At 40.0% G+C, this 19367-nt stretch overlaps 1 protein-coding gene across 1 annotated transcript; it reads left to right on the top strand.

Annotated features, from left to right (window-relative positions):
- The first annotated feature begins 1433 nt into the window (after positions 1 to 1433).
- LOC146461430 (contactin-associated protein like 5-3-like) lies at positions 1434 to 18762 on the top strand. Its single transcript, XM_085086806.1, has 12 exons — positions 1434 to 1552; positions 3909 to 4165; positions 5642 to 5756; positions 6398 to 6517; positions 6947 to 7075; positions 9455 to 9577; positions 10462 to 10805; positions 12798 to 12936; positions 14056 to 14387; positions 14980 to 15118; positions 15978 to 16100; positions 16893 to 18762. The coding sequence occupies exons 1-12, from the start codon at positions 1474 to 1476 to the stop codon at positions 18293 to 18295; spliced, it is 3303 nt and encodes a 1100-aa protein (XP_084942932.1). The 5' UTR covers positions 1434 to 1473; the 3' UTR covers positions 18296 to 18762.
- Positions 18763 to 19367: the final 605 nt, after the last annotated feature.

Below are 19367 nucleotides of genomic sequence, written 5' to 3'. Positions count from 1 at the left end.
TGGCATAATTTAGCACGTACACTGAGCATAATCAGTCTAGCTTTTATCTAAATTTAGCACTGCTAGCATAATGGCTTCTTTAGCTTTCACGAAATGAAAAAGGACTGTGCTAGCTGATAAGAAGCTGGTAAGTTTTGGTATATTTAGCACTTACACCGAGCATAATCAGTTAAGCTAATTTAGCACTGCTAGCATAATGGCTTTTTTTGGCTTTCACGAAATGAAAAAGTAATGTAATTTTGTTTTGAATAGAGTCTATACTTACCGAGTTTTACCTATTGTTTCTTGGACTCAGGGCAGTAAATATTATGACATAATATGCGATTAACACAGTCTATATACCGTAACATTTTAAGCGACTAACTTTCGTAGGTGTTTTGGTATATAGTTAATATACCGACACGAAATTAAGCCAGTAGTAAGCCAGTATATTTAGGACAAACGTACAGAGAGCTCCAATCTCTCGGGAGCGTTTAGTTAAACCGACGATAGGAAAATATAGCGAAAGAGGTATAGACATGTAACGGCACATTATTGGATATTGATTAAAAAAGAACCCGCAGTCACTACTCACTAGATAGCCTTAAGGGTTTTTTCCTTGTTTTGTCTTTATTCGCCCAGTTCTGTCTTAAAAAAGTTTACAGAAACTAGAATAATTTCGGCATAATGTCCAAAAATTCTGAGCACTGCTACAAGCATAATATGCCATTTTTACGAGCACAATCGATCGACAAAAGCCAACTTAGAGATCATGACCCCGCCAATCGGGGGAGCAATTTGCTCCCCCGATTGGCGTGAACTCCTCGCGTGGACTAGCGCTATCCTGACAGCAGCCCCGCGTGACCCATAGGCTCATGCTGGGCACAAACTCAAGCACCTGTTTAATATTTAGGCTTATAAAGTAACCTCATAAAAACAACTGATAAAGAAACAAAACTCGAAAAGAGTAAGCTGTGGCCGGAACAGTGGACTTTTGTCCATGACTTGACTGAGTCAAAGTCGTGATCCAAGCCGCAAAAATCAAAACAACCCGGCTCATAATCGCGAAAACATTTTTCACTGCCTTGTCTCTGCAGTGCTATAATTGCGCGGGATGTTTAACAATTAGATTTAAAACGTAAAAAAAACTACCAATGTGAGGTGAACTCGAATTTTCTGCTGGCGTTTCAGTTGATTGCCGATATAAGCCGCCGTTCATGCTGTGCTTGAGATACGGCGCGATAAGAGTTTAATGTCGGTCGCACGTAAATACAAGCTCATTTCAAATTAATAGCAATGGAAGAGTTTGTTACTAAACTGCACCTGCCCTCTCAGCCTGTAAATTGGAAATTGTTTCTTTTAGCGAAAATGTGGCCATTGGTTAGCTGTAATTAAGAGACCCGTTCTTTAACACTCGCACAACTTTTAGGTTATTTAATTCTCGAAGGTTCAGTGTATAATGGAGGTCTCAGTGATAATCTAGTATGTACATAAATGGCAGTCTTGCCTGTACAAATTATTGCACTTACCGTAACTCAATTCACGGTTCTAGTCAGCTCACAGGCTTTGGTTGGTGAGTTTTTCAGAACTTTTTTTTAAAAAAACTTTTTGCGTCTTATTCAACTCAAATTACAAACCCGACAAAATTACTTTGAAAGAAAAAGCTAACTGTAACCATCACCATATTAAATGGCATGCCCAGCTCAATAGTTCTCGTTCATTGGTCACATTTTAGGATTCTATCCACCGGCTGAAGAGTTAGAACACATTACGTGATTCAACGTTTGATGTGGTTTGTTGAGCGAAGTTAATATCTCCTGTGGTAATTCTTGGAAGATTTTTTCTAGTTTTTGAATTGCATTTGGAGCATTTTCCCTTAGAGATACACGTTCCAGCCACAGCTTACTTATCAGTTCTTCATTTAAACCTCTTTTCATTCATGTACGCCGTGTGCGGTCCGCAATGTGTTTAATTCTTTCACTCCCTCTCCTAACGCCCACCTGATCCGGCACACTAGCATATATCATTTAACTTTATATCTGAAGTATTTTGTAAAACATAAAAAAAACCCGACAGCTCTTGTGTAGAGGGTAAGCCTCGGCCACACTTTTAAATTTTATCCGCAGACTCAAAAGTAACAATGGCCGTTTTTATACTAGAGGACGCATTATCCGTCTGGACGAACTTGGGCAAACATTTGTTGTTCGTCTGGTTATTCGTCTCTAGTATAAAGACGGGCACAAGACGCATTATCCGTCTGGACGAATTATCTTCCGTTATTCGTCTTGAACGACGTACAACGGAAAATAGTTTGTCCAGACGGATAATGCGTCTTGTGCCCGTCTTTATACTAGAGACGACTAATCAGACGAGCAACAAATGTTTGCCCAAGTTCGTCCAGACGGATAACGCGTCCTCTAGTATAAAAACGGCCAATAACAATAACAAACAGACCCACAGGAAAGTAGTGCAACAGTTGTGGCCAGTTTGAATAGTCGCAGTTTTAGGTTTTCGGCCTCAAATTCAAACGTGAGACCACCGTATATAGGATACAAACAGGCAAGGCAAAAAAAAAGGACTGCTCAGTATAGCTTTCATTTTACTATATAACATCATCCTCAGACTCAAACGTTAGGTCATGCTTGACTTTAAACGGTGTTAAACGTTCACGAGCTCTTGGCACTGAAGTAAAAGTTAAAAATTAAGTAATTCAAAACCAGAACCCTCCAGACTCATTATTTATTAACGGTTTTGAACATTTCTTTATTCTAACACCAATTAACACACTGTATAGCCAGGGTTTATTATACACAACAGTAGAAGACTGTCGCTGAAGTTTATCAGCAAAATACACTTGTATGATTCTGGTTTACAATGACAAATGACATGAGTTTAAATATCGAGTGTAGCGCCTGAAGGTTTGGTAGGCGTTTCTCGCGCGCGAGAGGACAGCTCGCACGAGGGGCAAGGGAAGAGATAAATCGAATAAATATACTCGAATCTCTTGTCTCTCTTTAATATGATTGACAGCCGTGAAAACACATTCGTTAGTAAGCTAGGGCGAGTTTGGAGTTCAGTATTGAAAAAGGCATTTAGTGACGTCTATCCGTTCTTTCATTTTCACCTTCCTGTTGTTCAGTTATCTTTTCTTGTAGCCTATAGCTTTCCCTTCCTCGGCGTGGTTCAAGCACACAGGCTAAATAATTAAGAAGAAAATTGAAGTTACTTTTTTGAGTTTAAATTACCCTTGAAAGCAATGTTGAGACGGAGAAATTTGGCAACCAGCCTAACGATTAGCTTACGATTCACTTCCCGAAATCGGTGAGCGATGGTCTCGGTTTCCCTAACCCTATTTGTCGGTTAAGGCGGGGGTACGTTTTCACGCCGCTTAAGATCGTTTTAATGGAAATATCTCGTTCGCGTTTCAAGCAATGCAAAAACCCTTAACTCAAAACACAAATCAATCCCGGTTTTGGGGTGTTTTGTAAATTTTATTGGTGATTTTTAGACAGCAAGCGTCACCATGATACTGTGTTTTTCCCTCGGACCATGATAGAGGAGAGTGCGCCATTTTTACGCGGTTAAAAAGCGAAAAATGCAAACACAACAGAAATACATTACTCAGAGCGTCCAACTTTCATAAATTAAGCCTAAGTCACAGCGTTCACCTGAGATCGCCTAGTGTAGAATGCTATTTCCCGTGAAAGCCGAAGTTCTGCTCCGCATGAAAATTATGCAAAGCTTATGATTTGTCAGCAAAGAGCCTTCTGGGAGTCTGAATTCGTAGGAAGAAAACGTCGTGAGACAAATGCATAGCCGACTCCGGGTAATAGGGCTGCTATCCACGAAAACCGGCTTACTTCACTGAATGTCATTTAAATTAGTATTATATATCTCCACTAACATTAATATTTCATTTCATAACAAAGAAGGCAGATGTTCACTCGTCAAGACTCTAGCCGTGAAATATGGCAAATCATTGGACGGTCACCTGATTGCGTCATATCCGGTTGAAAAAGAAGACGACTGTCAGATGAAATGCTTTCGTCACAGGCTCTGCGTATCGTATAACCTGGGGCCTGTTGTGGAAAATGACGTGAGGGAATGTGAAATCAGTAAATCCGATGAGTTTAGAGACCCACAGAACATGACGGACAGACCAGGTTACTTCTACCGTGGAACTGAGGTATACTGCAAATACCGTATTTATTCGATTAATCGCCCTGGGCGCTTATTTAATTTTGGGCCCATGAGGGGAGTACGAGGATGAGGGCGGGCCGTATTCGAGGGTGGGCGCTTATTATTTCCCTAACATTTTCAGCCAGCGAGGACATTTACAAAACAAGAGATCACAAGTTTAGTTCGCTTCAGCAAGACAAAACAAAGTGTAGAGTCTAACATAAACAATATAAAAGTTCATTGACTACCGTACTTAATAGGGAACTTAAGCAGCGACGACGACGACGTCAACGAGAACGTCAGAAAACAATAGTTTTAATTAGCAAAACACTGGCTCTGCACGTGCGTTACACACTTTGGTACATTTCTTTGCCGCCCTCTGCAAACAGTTTAAGGTTTTATGGAGAACGTGAACGCATGATGATTAATTTTCCTTTCTCTTTCTGAACTTTAAAGGCGCCCCTACGACGTTAGCTCCTCGATAGTTCGGCCACATTGCACAAACTTAGAGAGTATAAATCATCGCAAAATTTATTCAGAAGACGCGAGGGTAATTTTTTAAGTTTAGTTTTCGTCGTCTCCGCTTAAGGTCCCTAACAGCAACTCTGGAAGACAACTGACGCTCCTCCTACTTCACGCTGGGCTAGTAGAGGGGGTGGGGGTGGGCGCTTATTAACTTTTGGGCTTTCAGGGTGGGCGCTTATTCGAGGTGGGTACTTATTAACTTTTGGGTTTTCAGGGTGGGCGCTTATTAACTTTTGGGCTTTCAGAGTGGGCGCTTATTAAAAGGTGGGCAGTAAATAGAACAAACACGATACTTGCAGTCTCTCTGACATTCTAGTTTCCAATAAAAGCATCTAAAACACTTTTTTAATAACTAGGCCTTTCTGATAGAATATTTTGTTTCCAGTATCTGCTGACAATTCTATATATTTTTTTGTTTTCTGATTCGTTGCCCAATCAGTAACCCCTTTTCTCGGGTTTTTCCACGTCTTGATATGGACTGTTTACTTTACTCAACCTCGTTCCTAGGGTCCCTCCTCTTTCCCGGAGAAAGACTCTGGGAAAGAGGTTGAACTTTGAAAAGTGCTTGTGAAAGCGAAGTCACCCTCGTGAGGATGAATACTTTTTTCAGTCTTCAAAGTGATGTCGTCTCGTTAGAAAATCTGTATCTTTTCTTTTTGTACTGAATCGAGAGAGAGCGGCCCATCAGTTTATTTTTGTAACGAAAAGCTTTGCTTGTAAAGCAAGATTAGTGTTATAGTACAGACATCGCTTGAAAAGCAAACTTGTTGTAGTTAAAGCGGTGGAGATCTCATAAGTAACCAGATCACAGATAGAATTAAACAAAGCGAGAGATCATGATCACTTCATACTCAAGCTTTATATAGTTTGAGGTGCAAGAGGCTTGGAGGGATATGGTCCCATGAGTGTAAATATTTCCGTCACCTGATCTTTCATTGTTACATTCTATCTTTCAAAGAACTCATGTTCCAGCGGACCTTGCATAAGAAACGCAACATGCATTCCAAACTTCGAATCAGACATCTTTCAGTGCGAGTGTCCGCCAGGTTTTACGGGGGATAATTGTGCTATTGGTAAGTAAACTGTGGTGTTAGTGAGTAGCCTGTGCTAATGGTGTGTAGTTTGTGTATGTCATTCACAGCGGTTTGAGCAGGAACGAATATCATTAATATCCTCATCTGCGTTCTGCTGCAACTTTGCAATAACCTTCACGTATTTCATAATCTTGTAACATTTGTTCAGCAGAGTCGTAGTTTGTTGTCAACGGCTCGGTATTGATCAGTGAAATGACATTAAACTAAAAGTGAAAAGAGCATAAAAGAAGTATGAAGAAAAATTTAATCAGGCTTTTATGAATTATAGTTTTGTTTTGTTTTGTTTTGTTTGTTTTTTTTTGCAGCCGTTATATAGGTTACAGTGCGAACCTTCTATTATAACAAAAATGTTTGCATATCAGTAGCGAACTTATTTCTATAGCTCTGTTCAGCGATAGAACTCCTTTACACCAAGTACGGAAAAGCGTTATACAGTATAGTGAGCCAACTAACCGTCGGATAATAGGAAACTTAAAAACAAGGACTGAACATTTGAGAAAATAATAATTAAAAAGGATTTAGTCTAAACCCGACCTCTCAGTTATCCTCTCTACTCTACCTACCTGACCACAAACCATTTGTGCCCCTGAGGGACGGGTTTTTTTCCTTCTATTTTTCAGATATTGATGAATGCGGACGAACAGACGACTGCCACTCTAATGCCCGTTGCAATAACACAGTGGGTTCTTTTGAATGTTTTTGCAAAAAAGGTTTCGCCGGAAACGGCCGTATCTGCTCAGGTAAAATTCGTCACACTATGCCGCAGATTGGCTTTCATTGCTAAGTCTGACATATTAGAGCGGTTTCCCGAATTGAGTGTCGTAAAACCAAAACCAAAGTAATTACTCTGGCCAATCGCAACAGATGTAAACAACACAACGAGCCAATCAGAATTCGAAGCAAATACAGGTAACCGGCGCCAAGCGCGTAAAAACGCGTTCGGCCAAAATCACGATTGGTTTTGGTTTGGATTCCTTTTGGTTGAGAAAGTGGTGCGAGTTTTGTTAACCAATTACAGAGCGTAGTAATGCAAAACCAAAGCAAACGCGAAATTGCTTTCGACACTCAATTGAAAACCACTATATTTCATTCTACATGAAGCATTAAACAAGCATTCAGGTTAAGCCTCTGATGCATATGTTGCCCTTATTGTTTCCTATTCCGTGTAGATGTCAATGAATGTAACACCAACCAACACGATTGTCTCCAGCACAATGGGGAGTGCATAAACACTGCGGGCTCGTTTAACTGTTCGTGCAAGCCTGGGTTTCATGGTGACGGAGTAACTCACTGTACAGGTATCATAGAACCTTGTAGATTCGGGAATAGAAGCGGATCGAGAAGCAAGTATAACAAGGAACAGATCGCTCACCATAGAGCAATGTCTGTTCAAAATTGAACAAAAGCTTAGAAAAGGGAAACTCATCACTGGAAGTAAAATTTTAAAGCCAAATTATTCAGCTTCCAATTAATTGGAAGGGAATTGTAAATTGATGTACATCGATTAATTTAAACCCGTCTAGAGATTTACTTCAGCGGAAAGCACCTGAATTAGATTTTCAAACAACCAAAGAGCTCTTTACGAACTCGTTTCCGAGGTGTCCGTGCGTTCCGCGTCGAATTGGAATTTGAAGATGTTGGTTTTTGTGGAGGAAGAAAAAAACTTCGCTTTTTTGGGAAAAACGATGCATGACGTGACATATCACGTAATCTACAGGACGACTATCTTGCTCAAACACATTTCTATCTACCAAATTTTGATTCAGTGTCATTCACTTTGTTAACGTTATCTTGAATCAGCTGTTGAATCACCGTTTTTGCTCGTTAATGCCCCTACTCAGGCCTTAAAGGGGAAGGATCACGAAAATTTGATGTCATTTCAAAACCCAAAAATGTTTGACTGTGAGCAGAAACAACGAAATAATTGTCAAGTTTGTTAAAAATTATTACCTCAGTGCAACAAAACTGACGATAAGTGCCTCTGGTCAGAAACAGGGTAGGTCGGTTCAGTGGATTGAAACTTGAAAAATATTAGGCTAATGTTTTTCAAGTTCTCGCATTTTTGTTTCCAAAATGCGCTAGAACAGATCACAAGTTGTTTCTTTCAAAAATTGAGTTGATTTCGTTCCTCTCGTCATTCTAGAATTATTTGGCAGGTGATTGAAGGTCTTATTTCATTATTTTTAACAAAAGATATTAAAAATCCCATGATACTTCCCCTTTAAACTACTTGAGATGGAATGCATCAAATGTAGTTTAAGCGACAGTGAATCCGGGCTGGACTTCGAGATGGACTGGCAACGACTGGTAGGAAATCAGCTCGCTGCGTCGCTGGGGGAGTGGAAACGAATACTATAATTACTCTGACCAATAACAAAAGACGCAAACAGAGCAACGAGCCAATCAGAATCAGAAGGAAATACATGTAATCTGCGTCAAGCGTTGGAAAACGTCTGCGACCAAGTCACAATTGATAGATGAACTTTTTAGCCATTTAATTCCATTTCCTTCGCAAATACCGCCCATCGACATTCCAATCCTTATAAGCCCGGTGGCTTCCCTTGGGCTTCCTCGCGATTAGTTTTTAAATAAGTAGTTTTTTTGCATTTGTACTGCAAAAACAATCCTAGCAGTATGCAGGATGTTTGTCCCATGAACCTTGATTAATGGCCTTAGCTCCCACGAGTCTCCTGTAGCTCAGTAGTAGAGCATCCGAACTAGTAATCGAAAGATCAAAGGGTCGACACTTACCTTATAATAGGAAATTAACAATGCACGTTGACAACGCGAAGAAAATTTACTTTACACTAAATTAACGCGAATTTTTCAAAAGTTAGGTTTACATGCATTAAATTAACGCGAATTTTTCGATAAGCATCTTGCTTTAGTTACTGCGATTTTCATAATTCTGCAAACTCGCACTTTATATTTCTGAATGCCAAACTGCGTTTTGGCTTCCGTCAATAAAACCTTCCAAGCCAAGTGCACGGATGTTTCTAAGTCTTTTTTAAAGCCAAAAGTTCGGTTTTGAAGTCTAAGTAGACCCTATCAATTCAAAAGATAGTGACTCTGAAGAGCCAATAGAGGAGTCATGAACTAATAAGGTTTTGTAATGAAATAAAGGTGCTTTAAAATAACAATGTTGTAAAATAGCGTGCATTAAATTTACATCGACATTAATTAAGATGCATCAAATAACGCGAATTTGTAAAGTCGCGTTTATAAAGTGCATCGTTAATTTCCTATAATAAGGTATGACTGTTGGGAAAACTCGGATTATGACCGAAAATGCTAAGAGTAAAAACATTTTCTTTCTCCAAGTATGCCTGTGTCACTGACTGAAAATTCATATCATTTATTCACCAGGCTCCGTTTTTCTTTTTTTCTTTTTTTTTGTCTGCTCTCGTCCCAATTCCGCGCGTTTAAATAGCGAAAAACACACAAATCCCAAGGAAACTCTTCCAACCCAGGCTACATTTCTTTCGCAAGTCAAAATTGATTTTGGTTCTGCTTACTCATTGGCTGAAAGGGTGGCGTGACTGGAATTTTTCTAACCAACCACAGAGCGTAAAAAAGCAAAACCAAATAAAAGCGAAATTACTTTCGACACAGCTATTTCGACACTCAATTGAAAACCACTCTGATATGATTTGTGTCGATTTAATGCTTTGTTGCAGATGTTGACGAATGCCAAGAACAAACTCACAGTTGCTCCGAAAATGCTAAATGTAATAACACAGAAGGTTCATTTGATTGTGTGTGTAACGAGGGATTTTTTGGAAATGGCCAAGTTTGTGAAGGTAACACCGCAATATACTAAATCAGTTATGTTAACTTGTGAAGCTGGAGATAAGGTGCTAGGCAGGACTTCCAGCCGTCCTCTTTAGGGGAGAATCCGCTGTGATGGAAAAGTTCTTTTGTCTTCTTTCATTAATTTTTAATAATGTGCAAATGAATGAAGGTAGGAAGGAAGGAAGGAAGGAAGGAAGGAAGGAAGGAAGGAAGGAAGGAAGGAAGGAAGGAAGGAAGGAAGGAATGAAGGTAGGAAGGAAGGAAGGAAGGAAGGAAGGAAGGAAGGAAGGAAGGAAGGAAGGAAGGAAGGGAGGAAGGAAGGAAGGAAGAAAAGAAGGAATAAATGAATGAATGAATGAATGAATGAATGAATGAATGAATGAATGAATGAATGAATGAATGAATGAATGAATGAATGAATGAATGAATGAATGAATGAATGGCAAGAGGACTTTAAGAAATGTATCTGTTTCAGCATAATGCGAAACTAATAAGCACTGCACTGTTCTCTTCCACAAATGGGCCTAACTACTGCACAATGAAGACTAAAAAATTCGCAATTTTAATATCTTAACTTTATTGAACGCCGTAAAATTTTCGCACATTAAAAATTTAGGACAAAAAAATTTCGGACGGGTTTATTTTGGAACAAATTTTTGTCCGAAATTAAAAGCGTCCAAACTGTTTGGGGTTTAATGTACTGAGAGTTTTGTGCTTCTCGCAGTTTGTATTCCTAACTGACGGGTTTCACAGAATATCGCGAGCATTTTACCCGAGAAAATTTAATCAGCCAAGTTCCCCCAAGTTTCACAGATTCCAAACCAGTAGAAGATCAAACGTGTTTGGTCAATTGTTATTTTGTTCACATTGCATTTGTATCGATTCCATTAAGACGAATGCCGAGCACCTTTGGGTATGGAAGACGGCACAATCGCCGATGAACAAATTGACGCATCTTCGGTATATAATTATAAAGGTTTGTCCCTTTACGCTGGAAACCGTGGCAGACTACACAACGACCAGGGATCGTCTTCCATTGTTGGTTGGATATCGGGTACACGTAATGTTGATCAATGGCTTCAGGTAGATATGCTTACTCAGTACACCAGAATAACAGGTGTGGCAACACAGGGAAGAACAGATTACGATCAGTGGGTCAAAACGTACCGGTTACAGTTCAGCAACAATGGAATGGAATTTCAATATTACACGGGAAGAGGGCAGAATGGCAGTAAGGTAAGACAGACGATTTTCAAAAGCGAAAAAGTCTGAAGAGTCAGTACATTCTCCTCGCACTAATATAAAACCCTTGAGGAAGCAGACGGACGGACAGACATACAGACAGACAGACACACTTTATACACACGTTAATTAAAATCAACGTTGTTGGTAGGCTCGATTTCCGCCGCTCACTCAGGCCCGGGCTTTCCTCACCGAGAGGGAGGAAAGCCCGGACCCAAGTAAGCGGAAATCGAGCCTACATTGTTGGTGGTGTATGCTAAAAATGCTAAAATATACAAAACATTTCATAATTTTCAATAAAAGTAGGCTAACTTCTTACGTATAATAAAATGCTATATAAAAACTCAAAACTTGGAATTGAAATTTGAAGACGAGCTAGGAAGACTCTTTCGCTTTCACTTACGAATAAATTAAGGTCGGTGAGAAGACGGCTTTTGGTTATATTTTTTTCACGGAGTGTTCACGAAATTTAGGTCGCTGGACAAGCGCGTTTCCCTCTTCTCTGATCCTCCTCCTACTCTTGTTTTGTACAGTCTCTCGTTCGATTAGGTTTATATTCCACTCATTTGACGATCTTATATAAGAAAGGAACCAATTAAAAATAAAACACTACTTAATTTGGAAAGGTGTTTGATTAGTTTAGCGAGATGATCTCCTCACTAAACTTTTCAAATGAAGTTGCCTTATTATTATTTTTTGTTAATTTTTATTAAGGATTAATTTCTTAAGGATACAAAAATTTACCGCAAATACACAAAAGGAGAAGTATGATACAAAAATGGGAAAATAACGCTGAAAGTGCAATTAAAGTATGAGATAAATTACAGGAGAAAAACCGGTCATACACAATTCTCCAGAATAAAGACCAATTTTCCTATGATCAAATCTGTCTCTTCTTTATAATTTTTAATATATAGTTTCTATGTTGTACCGATGATTTTCCGTCTATAAATAAATGAATAAATAAATAAATAAATAAATAATGATCACACTGATAAGATATTTTACGAGGGTAACCGGCTTAACAGTAACTAAACTTACTGACAAACCTGTGGCCCTCTAAAAAGCAAAAATACAATTCAAACCAAAAACCCTCGCTTACCATATAGCTATTTACAATCAAACATTTACAATAACGATGCTCGTCGTCTTTAAAGTTAAAAAAAACTCTCAATTTGCTCCAATTTTAGTCTTAAGAATCTCCTCCAGCTCTTCGCGAGTAACATGCACACCCATGGTGAGACAAGAACAACAACAAAAACGTAAAGACACTGTACAAATATCCAAAAGACTCAAGAATTTTTATGGCAGTCAAAAAAACCACGTCCATCTTGTTCGCTGACCGCTGACCAAATCGGAATTTTTCCGCTTGGCTCAGCCACTTAGCTCGATTAGTTTGCTATTTCTAAGTGGCTGTGCTCTCTTCCTTAGTAATTTTTCTTTCTTGCACTTATGTTAACACTATATAATTTCTGGGCACTAATAAAAGATTGTTGTTGTTGTTGTTGAAAATGCAATCTAATTTCTTTTTTTGAAAACACGGAAATAAGAGTTTTGTGTCAGGCAAACCAGGTTTGATTACCGCTTGTTTCCTCTTTTAAAATTTCCCGGGAGCCGCCATCTTGGATTTCATGACGTAATACGGTTGCTTAATTGTTTCACACAAAAGTACTTCTGCTTACTGACAAAAGCGCCAACCGTATTACGCCACAAAAATCCAAAATGGCGACGCCCGGGAACCTTAAAAGCGAAAATAGGCGATAATCGTATCTAATTTTTAGTACACTTGAATGTTATTTCTACTTTTTACACTAAAATTTACCGTCAATCCATTGTGGGAGTGGAGGTTCCCTTGAAGCTATTCTGCAGGAAAAGAGTAAATGTTTGAGGGAAGTGGCCTTGACATGATTGGGAGCGTTTTTAGAAGCAACATTTCAGTGATCCATCCGTCCTTGTATAACGATTTGCTATATTCTATCCATTTAGTTATTTGCTGGAAACAAAGACAGCAACACAGTTGTTTACCATTATTTAAACCCACCAATCAGGGCACGTTACATCCGTTTTCGACCACAAACTTGGTATGGGTGGATAGTCATGAGGGTGGAGCTGTACGGTTGTCAAGGTAATCGTAACATTTTTGTTGCTGCCATGAATCTCGTATAGAACTGATGAGAATGCGTACATTTTAGGGATTGAAAATAGGATTTGATAGAATTCGATGAGTCTCTTGTTCGGTAGAATGCGCAATTGCAAGCACTTTCCGTGTTATTGACATTAAATGAATATCTGGGACGGTTACCGTTTATTGGGCAATCTTTCGAGTCCGCAGACAAAGGAGATACTCTTTTGTTACCATTCAAATGAAATTTATCGTTTATTTTCCTATTTTAATTTAATGACAGTCATGTCTCGCCTTCCAAAATACTGCAATTTCCTCATCCAATTTTTGTCATATTGCCATCAAATCTGATGCGACTTTGTTGGATACATAGATTCTAGAGAGCAAAACAGAACAAACAAGTATTATAAGGGTTAACTCAGTAACTAGTCGCCAATAGCTTAGCTTAGGAGCTTAGGATCTGGTGCCCGCAAAGATCACAGGCATGATTAAATCCGGGCATTTCAGAGAGGTATCCCTGGCAACCCTGCGAGCGGCCAGATATAACAGGCACCGTCACACTGAAGTAAAATCAGTGGAAATGTGGAAACATTGCCACCGAGGTTTACCGACTTACATGAAGCTGCAAACCACAAGAGCGGGGGACGCTGGGAGAAAGAATTCGCAGATTCGCTTTTTGGAGATTAACAGCAAATGATCCGCAAAGATCAGCCCTCAAAATGCGAAGCAAGCAATGTAAATCACAAGACCTTACGCTATCTCGCAAATCATGACCGCTAGGGGAGAGATCGCTAACTGCATAGGCTGCGACCAACTGTCGGAGAGAAGGGCCAGCGGAAATACGTCTGCGTTCGAAGGCTACTAACTGCACTAGCTCGATATTTATGAACCACTTTACCTAAACTACATTTATCAACATAACGCCGGTCAAGGATAGCAGTTAACAAATTCCAGATTTCGGATCAGGTGGTCCAGTAACTGGAGTTTCCCATTTTGAATTTGAGTGTCAATAGCAGCTACTATGGCCTTTGTCTTTTCTCCTTTGTTTTCATCCTTTTTAATGCTATTCCAATATGATAAATTGGGGCTTATATTAAAACATTCCTTTAATTCAAACTTCAGATTGTCACGACGCTCTCGGTATGGAAAGTGGTGCAATTCCTGACGATCAAATCAGTTCCTCTTCAGATTTTAATGTCAATCACCTTGCGCACAAGGGAAGACTCAATTCCCAAGCATATGCAGGATCCTGGTCAGCTCAGCAAAATGATGGCAACCAATGGCTTCAGATTGATCTGGGGAGTGAACACGCTGTAACACGTGTGGCAACGCAAGGAAGAGCTTCATCCGAGTATGCACAGTGGGTAACAAAATACGGCCTACAGTACCACACTGATCAAGGGCAAAACCCACAGAACTATGAGGAGGAAATGGGAGGGCAACAAGCAAGAAAGGTGAGATGTGATGAGTACATAGATCACTCGCACAGACCATCTCAGGATCAAACCTTCATGCATGGACAAAACATTAAGCCGATCGCTTGAGCAAGCACATTAATCTTGTCTATATTTTTCTGCCTCTCTGGAATAAAAGGCGGGAACGTAACAAAACTTTTATCTTCTTGATATATTTCCTCTCACAGTTTTGCTTTGGTTGCTTTGAGGCTTTGACGATTTAACAGAATTATTTTGGGAGGCAATACAATAGTGGTAAGGGGAGAGTGGGTGAAATTTAAGTGTCTAAACAATTTTGCAGGGGCAATATCATGTTCAGTAGTGAAAAGGAGAGTGAGTTCTTCGTTAAGCGGTGTATGTCATTTTATGTTTTTTTAAAGCAGTTTTGGGGTTGAAATGCCTTAATGAAAGTAACTCCGCGGCATTAATTTCACCAGTTATCGTGTGTGTGGACTGAAATTATCAGTCCGGAGTCCCAGAAAAGAGCTACTTCACGCTTTGAATTGTTAAGCATTTTCACAATTAAAAGAAAATCACAAATAATTTTCTAAATATAAATCAGTAATAACTGTTTTTTATTTTGAAAATTTAGGAATTTACTGGAAATACAGACCAGAACACAGCTGTTTATCATTACTTAAATCCACCAATCAGGGCACGGTACATTCGTTTCCTACCAGTAAATTGGAAAGGACACATATCCATGAGGGTGGAGCTCTTTGGCTGTCCAGGTAATGCAAGAGGACTTCCTGTCCAGTCATTTCCTTAGTTTACAATCTCGTTAATCCGACCACCCCGTTATTGCGACTACAAGGTGGTCGTATTAACGGGGTCTTACTGTATAAACAACCGGGGCCTAGAAAAGCCTAAAAATGGTTGCGAAAGAGCTTTTCAAGTTTGCCCTAAGTCGGCTTTTAAATTGGATTAAAAACCTTAAGATACAAAGGAAAAGCTTCAGTTACCAAGAATAAGTCAAGTTATTCCGACAAGTTGAGCCAAGCTGTTCTGTTCCTCTTGTGGGCGGGCGCGAAGCGTACTTAAGGTCCTAGAACCAATCTAGAACAACCTCATTTCTAAGGTCTTCCAGGGTCCTTTACTGAGGGAGGACTTGAGAGGACGCTGGAGTGAGGTTGGCTTGAGAGCGCGTAGGTGGAATCATCTTTTCCACCCCAGAATCAAAAAAGGCAAGAAGGAATATCTGGAATTAGGTTACGTGAGCAGTGAAGGTTAAGGTTTTTCAACAGTGGCTGGTAACAATAGAAACCATGCTTGCCTGAGCTTACTGAAACATATAAATCAATCAAGAAATTGACTAAAATCGAATATAATATCAAGACATGCCTCACTATTGAATACTTGCAAATACAAGATTTATGTTGGACTGTGTGCTTTACATCTTTGTCCTTATATAAGCGAACGCAAAAATTGTCCCCCGCGCACTGTAACGTTTCTCATTCACCACGCGCGTCGTGTTTTCACGCGGCCGGGTTTTTTCGCGCACGCTCGTGTACTCTTCTTTTACGACTATCCCTGGCTGAGAAGAAAGCTTGCTCCTAGTCTAGTCTTGGATTTTTCTTCTTCTCGTTACAGATATCGATGAATGTGCAACAGGAGAACACAGATGTCACTTGAATGCTATGTGCACTAACAAAGTTGATTCATATAACTGCACATGTAAACCGCCTTACTATGGAAATGGCTTTCATTGTCACGGTATGCTAAGTTATCGGTAATTCGTAGCTATAATTATTCACTGTTGGCCTCAGTGGTATCACACTAGTCATTCCCATAGTTACTCTTTTCTTTGCATTAGTATGCAAGTGCTACACCTTATGAAAGGCGTACAGGGGCGAGTTTTATCCCCACCCCCCCCCCCCCCACCCCCGGATGAGAAAGTTAAAAATGCGGGGTAATTTAAATTTAAGAATGTTTTGGTTCTAGAATAGCCTGCGAGAGAAGACACTTTTTCCAGCTTTTGCTTCAAAAGGCGGGTTACCGCTAGGTTCTAGTACCGCCAAGGGACATGTATCTCTTTGTTTATACTACTTTTTAACTCATCTTGAATTAAACCTCCTAAAGGACTGCTTGCAAAACACCCGAGTGCAATAGCGACGAATTGACTGTTTCAGCGGTCTTCTTTTCGACGCCGTCATTTCAGTTATACCCAGCTAACGAAAGCTTTTACTTTTGTATTTAACAAGCCAACTACGCAAAATTCCAGAGCCGCAAACAACATCCTACACGCTAAAAAAACTTGCCAGAAAGAAAAGTTCTGCTAGGAAGGGTATCATTTCACTGCAACCACCACAATCCTTCATTTTTTCAATCTCAAAACAAAATTAAAAAGTTGTAGTAAAACGTAATTAAGATCTGATGGGATGACGTGGGAGTCGTAATACATTATGTCTTTTTTTTCACACAGTTGTATGAATTATTTGTCGGTTTACTAATTGTTCAGCGTGCAAAATAAATACCTTACAATCTAACAACTTATTATATTTCCAGATCCAGTCCCACCTACTTTTCGGTCAGTCCCAAAGTCCATTGCAGTCGAGGAACAACAAAACGTGAATCTCACGTGCTCGGCTCATGGCCTCCCAACGCCGGTCATCACGTGGACTAAAGTCGGAGGAAGCCTGCCGATGGGTTGGAGTACTGACAGTCAAGGCAACCTCCTGCTTTTAAACCTGTCACCAAAAGATTCTGGAAACTTCACCTGTACAGCTTTCAATGTAGCTGGGAGTGTCACATCGCCTGTGGCAGAGCTATTAGTGCATTTACGTCTTATGTTCACATTGCCTCTTCCCTTGGGTCCAATCTACATCTTTGCTGGAGATTCACTGACTTTGCCATGTTCGGCTGATAGTGACCTCAAGCCTACATTGGGATGGCGCATGCGAAACAGCAAAGGAGTTGAGATTTTCCCCAACAACACTCTGTTCATCGCCACCGCTGACCTGTTGCATACGGGCTCATACAACTGCACAGCAAATAACACTCTCCGTGCGCTAGAAGAATCTATTATAGTGTACGTTTACGCTCTGCCTTCTTGTCGCGACATAAAGAGCCGACAGCTTAACTTGTCTGGGAACGCTAAGAAAGATACCAGTGGGTATTATTTCATCGATCCTGATGGTGGTGGTGTGGGGGAATCACCATTTGCAGTATTCTGTAACATGACCGCGTATGACCGGAATAGCGTGACAGTCATACGTCATGATAGCGAAGACAGGACACTGGTTGACGGATATGCTCATGCGGGTTCCTATAAAAGAGTCGTCACTTACATTGGCGCAAGCTTGCAACAAATCATCAACCTCATAAGCGTGTCAGTGGAATGTCGTCAATTTATCAAGTATGAGTGCTTCAAAGCAAGGCTGCTTGATAAAGGACAGGGCTGGTGGGTATCACGTACTGGACAAAAGATGGATTACTGGGGTGGTGCCGTTCCCAGCAGCAAGGCATGCGCATGCGGACAAAATCTCTCTTGTGTTGATCCGGGACTTCGATGTAACTGCGATTCAAACAGAGAAGAGTTGCTTGAGGACAGCGGTTTTCTGTCTGACAAGACCACCCTTCCTGTCACCCGGCTGAGGTTTGTTGACACAGGGGACCATGGAGGGTATGGTTATCACACTCTGGGCAAGCTGATGTGTATCGGGGAAGCAATCGTCGTGCCACCACCAATCGCAGCTTCTACAACCGTAAATGCCATGACGATTACGCCATCATCCGAAATCATATCGAAAGTCCTGAATACCTCTGCTTCCAAATCAACGGAAGTCATACCGGTGTTGATTGCGTCTACATCTACAGACAGCATCGGATCCGCTCCCATTACTGCTTACATCTCCTCAGAGGTCACACCCATCGTCACCGCTTCTACAATTGTATATTTAGAACCGTAGATCTTTTCAGATCTGATACGCTGTATATATATTATTAACATGTTTTTGGCCATGTATTCGCTGAAGGATAGTTGTGTCTATCCTCACCCTGCTTTTTGCGACAGCGGCTTGATATTTCAAAGTCTTTAGTGTTCATTCTTCATAGTCACGAGCTATGACGTCGGCAAACATTTGAAGGTGGGCCCATTGGAGTCATTTGCCAAGTGCACTTTATATAGTAGACAACTGACTTCACGTTGGTTAAACATTCCACTTATTGCTGATAAAATGTGCTGACGAGAGCCAACCAGCTCAAAAGAGCTGTTCACGGTTGCATTTTTGACTTTCGGTTTGTCGCTGTCGTGTTAAGTTTTCTACGCAGTATCAGCCTTGCTTACTTTACTTGTACCGCTTTTACAGCCTCTAAATAATCAGAATCCGCCACAGGCAGCATTTCGAAGTAAAATTTAATCGGATAACAGAGCGTACTCTATCGTACTGCTAAGTAACTGATACAGTCAGCCACGTTGAACCATTATAACCTATATCGGCCTTGATTTGATGATGGGTGGAGGTAAAGAGAAGAATATAAGGTAAAAAGAGAACGATAAACTTTTTAGCAGTCTAAATAGAGTTGAGCAATAACAATTTTATATAGCGGCTGAACGAAGCAAGTTTTCACATTTCCGTGTCAACGAGTTCATTAGGAGAAATATTTTCTCAGTAAATCTAGCATTCCCCTAACAATGGTTTTGGTTCCTGAAGCTCTATATCCGAAAAAGTGTGCTTTCTGCAAGGCTATGTGAGACTTTTTTTAAATTTATATACTAGTACATATGAGAGCATAAACTTTGTGTAAAACTAGTTTTCCCGCAGAGATTACTTGTACGTGGTCCTGTATTATAACATAGAATAACTGAGATGGTGGCACCGTATCAGTTATTGCATTCGACGTGGAAAGAACACACACAAATTGGAGTCGAGATTGTATGGTAATAATAATAATAATAATAATAATAATAATAATAATAATAATAATAATAATAATAATAATAATAATAATAATAATAATAATGATAATAATAATCTTTAT

This window comes from Pavona decussata, unplaced genomic scaffold (assembly GCF_977016875.1).
Source record: "Pavona decussata unplaced genomic scaffold, jaPavDecu1.1 SCAFFOLD_198, whole genome shotgun sequence".
NCBI lineage: Eukaryota > Metazoa > Cnidaria > Anthozoa > Scleractinia > Agariciidae > Pavona > Pavona decussata.
Note: the sequence above shows the minus strand (reverse complement) of the source record. Positions and strands in the feature narration are given on the sequence as shown.